Here is a 3,189-nt window from a genome sequence, read left to right as displayed (position 1 = left end):
GCGGCGGCGGCGGCCTCGGCGGGAGGCAAGGAAGCCGCGACCGGCCCCAACGACTCTTAGAGGCCGGGCGAGAGGTTTGAGCGAGCGAGTAGAGACACCGAGAGCGAGCGAGAGGTTCGGAGGGCCAGCGAGCGGGGCACGGACGGGCGGGGGCTCCAGGGACGCCCCCGGGCCAGCGCCAAGTGCAGCCGCACCCGGCTCCCCGGCCGCTGCTCGCCGGCCCAGCCAGGAGCTCCCCTCTGCTGTCCCAGCCTAGACGAGAATCGAACTCGTGATCCAGGAACAAAAGCAAACCACCCTCCGACACAGACACTAAAAAACTGCACACACAGACATGAGCACACGCCGGAGACCTACAACCATAAGCACGCACATTCGCGCGCGCGCGCACACACACGCACACACACACAACACTCGCACAAACTTCTTGAACGAAGAGCAATACACAGAAACGCTTCCTCCTCCCCCTGACCGCCCCCTCCTCCACTACCCTTCTCTTTCCTTTTCTCAAAAAACAAGCCACCACTCTCCAAAGGACTGTCAGAACATTTGAAAACAAACGGGACCTATAAAAACAGACCCTTTGTGTGGATTATATTATATTTAAAATGCTCCAAGTCCTGCTTGATATCTACTTACAATGAGACTTTTTTTCCTAAAAAGGAAGCATCAAAAAAGGCTTAAGGTGAGAAATTAAACTGGAAGTCTAGTGACAGTTTCTCTGTATTTCATAACATCTGTATAAATAGGGTTCAAAAGATTGTGTTCTTTTTTATTTTCTTGTAAATGTTCATTCGAATAGAGGGGTTTTTTTTGTGAATTCCTGAAATTCAGGGAGGTTTTTTTTTTATTTTCTGATGCACTTTGTGAAAGTCAGTATATATGTAAAAGATATTTAAGATGTTGAGTTATCATTTCGCTCACAAACACGTAAGTTAAGGTCATCTAAAGAAATTAAATGCGTTTATCTGTATGAAGAAAATCTTGACATCATATTTTCATTTTGGTATTATTAAAGGACTCTGAACAATACACTTCCTTTATTTTAATCCTGTTCCCCTGTCAATAACCTTTTTGTGGGTCGACTTTTTTTTGTTGGGAAAAAATTCCTTTAATGTTAGTTTTAGAGAATGTAAGGTTTATGTGAGTTATAAAAGCCATAATACATATACGTTTTTGAGAAGTCAAAATTATTTATTTGTATATCAATAGTGTAAATTAAATTGGGTTATAAGAATGTGTAGTTGTATTACTTAATGAGAGAGCTCTCAAAAGGTGACATTTTACAACTCTGGAACGCCTAAAATAAAGCCAAGATCCTTGGCAGCTTTAACTGGGGAGGTGCCTACACCTCCCGGAGGGGTCAGACAAAACTCCAGTGGGTTTGTTTGTCTTTAAGAAACGATTTAAAAACAATCTGTGAAAGGAAAAAGCTTTTTAAAAGGAGTCTTTTAGCTCCCAAGGCCCTCTACGTTGGGAGGTGACTCAGGGGAATAAATCGCTAGAGTCAATACCCCGGAAAAGACATTTCATGCCTAAATGAAAATCTTGTTAAATGTTATTAATTTTGACTTAGAGCACACAGCAGCCCCCTGTGCCTTGTATTCCCTTATTAGGGATTCATGTCTTATCAAATATCTAATTAATCTCCTAGACATCATTTGTTCTGGCCAACTTTATCTCAGCTGGTCCACGGGGAAAACTCCAAATATTCTCCGTGACAAAGCTCCCTTGAAGATCTTTTTAATTGTCTAAATTAACTGCACCAAATTTGCATGTCAAACGGTAAAGGGCAACCTGAGATAAAATGTAAACGTTTTAAAAGCCCCCAAACTAAGCACTTGATTTGATAACTAGGCTTTTTAATGTTATGGAAGACAACTGCTCCTTTCCTTTTCAAAGACGGCTGATCTATGCAAATAGTGAATTGGAAATGCCTAGGTCCCCGCGCCGTCAAATGGCCCTCGCAGGTTATTTGAATATCAGTGGCGCTGCTTCTGAAAAGGTTCAAGGATGCTCTCTGACTTCTTTGTGATTACTCAGTGCGGCGTCTTATTCTGAAGAAAAAAAACTCAGGAATAATTAAAGGCTGGGATCAGGCCTGGGAACACATTTGGGACAGGAATCTCATTTAGACAGTCTCTTTCAAAATAAGGCACAGTTAAATTGACCAGAAGGCAATTATTGAAATGAAAATTATTTTCACTCTCTTTGTCTCCTGACCACCAACTTAACAGCCCCAGTTTAAAAGAGAGGGGGAAGAGAGGGAGAGACGAAAAAGAAAATTGGTAAATGAGATAATTTCGCAATTCGAAAATGTTAATTTAGAAAACAAAGTACATATTTACAGAATAAAATATTTCGAAAAGGCTCCACACAATAGGAAGCAAGGCAAGTCAGCACCAGTGGAATTTTTTTTTATTACTGTCCATCTCGAGAACTTGAATGGAGGTTTGATTTTTAGGGAAGAAAAAATAAATTGTTATTAACAACCAACAAATTGTTTTCTCGCAAACTCTGCTCTGAAAAGCCAAGTAGCAAAGTGGCGATAAAACATAGAGCTAAGGTCCCCAGAGGGCCATTTTGCAGCGTGGGGTTCTGTGGTTTCTTCCCTCTCCTGGTTCTTGCGGTCCCCGCAGCCTCGGTTACCCAGCTCTTCTTTCTCGAGTTTTCCTCTCTGACCATGTTCTCTCCCCGCTCAAACAGCTTGTAACCGGGACCTCCCTGCCCAGCCCCCCGCGCGCCTTCTGGGCCAGACCCGGTCGCCTGGAGAAGCTGGCAGGGGTGCGTTTGCTCCGGGGGCGTTGGGCCGCGTCGCAGGAGGCCGAGAGAGGGTGCCCGGCGCGTTTGGGGACCGCGGGCCGGCGGCACGGAGGTGAGAGTGTGGTGGGCTTTCCCGAGGAAGGGGGCGCCCGGGCGTCTGTCCCGGGCAGCTTTGTTTCTCGTGGATAATAAAGGCAGATCAAAGGGCCTGGCCGTGCAGGTCCCGCTCCCCGCGCGGCTCCCGCCGCAGCCCAGTGATCAAGGCCTCTGCGCGCTGCCTCTGCCCCGCGGGTCAGCGGACGTCCATCACCGCGGCTCCGGGAACGGCGGGCGGTGGCCCGGCCCGTGCGTCCAGCCGGGAGACCAGAGCTCGCGGACCTGCACCCGAAGGAAGCGGGGGCCCCCGCCCCCTGGCCCAAACCGACA

General features: G+C 46.9%; 1 protein-coding gene across 1 annotated transcript in view; it reads left to right on the top strand.

Annotated features, from left to right (window-relative positions):
• Positions 1 to 2,952, top strand: part of SP9 (Sp9 transcription factor) — a 5,032-nt gene extending 2,080 nt beyond the window's left edge. The window contains exons 3-4 of the mRNA XM_029933304.1: positions 61 to 288; positions 2,707 to 2,952. Coding sequence (XP_029789164.1) covers positions 61 to 288; positions 2,707 to 2,952 — 474 coding nt within the window. The remainder of the gene's footprint in view (positions 1 to 60; positions 289 to 2,706) is intronic.
• The last annotated feature ends 237 nt before the right edge of the window (positions 2,953 to 3,189 follow it).

The sequence above is a fragment of the Suricata suricatta genome, chromosome 3 (genome assembly GCF_006229205.1).
Source record: "Suricata suricatta isolate VVHF042 chromosome 3, meerkat_22Aug2017_6uvM2_HiC, whole genome shotgun sequence".
Taxonomy (NCBI): domain Eukaryota; kingdom Metazoa; phylum Chordata; class Mammalia; order Carnivora; family Herpestidae; genus Suricata; species Suricata suricatta.
Note: the sequence above shows the minus strand (reverse complement) of the source record. Positions and strands in the feature narration are given on the sequence as shown.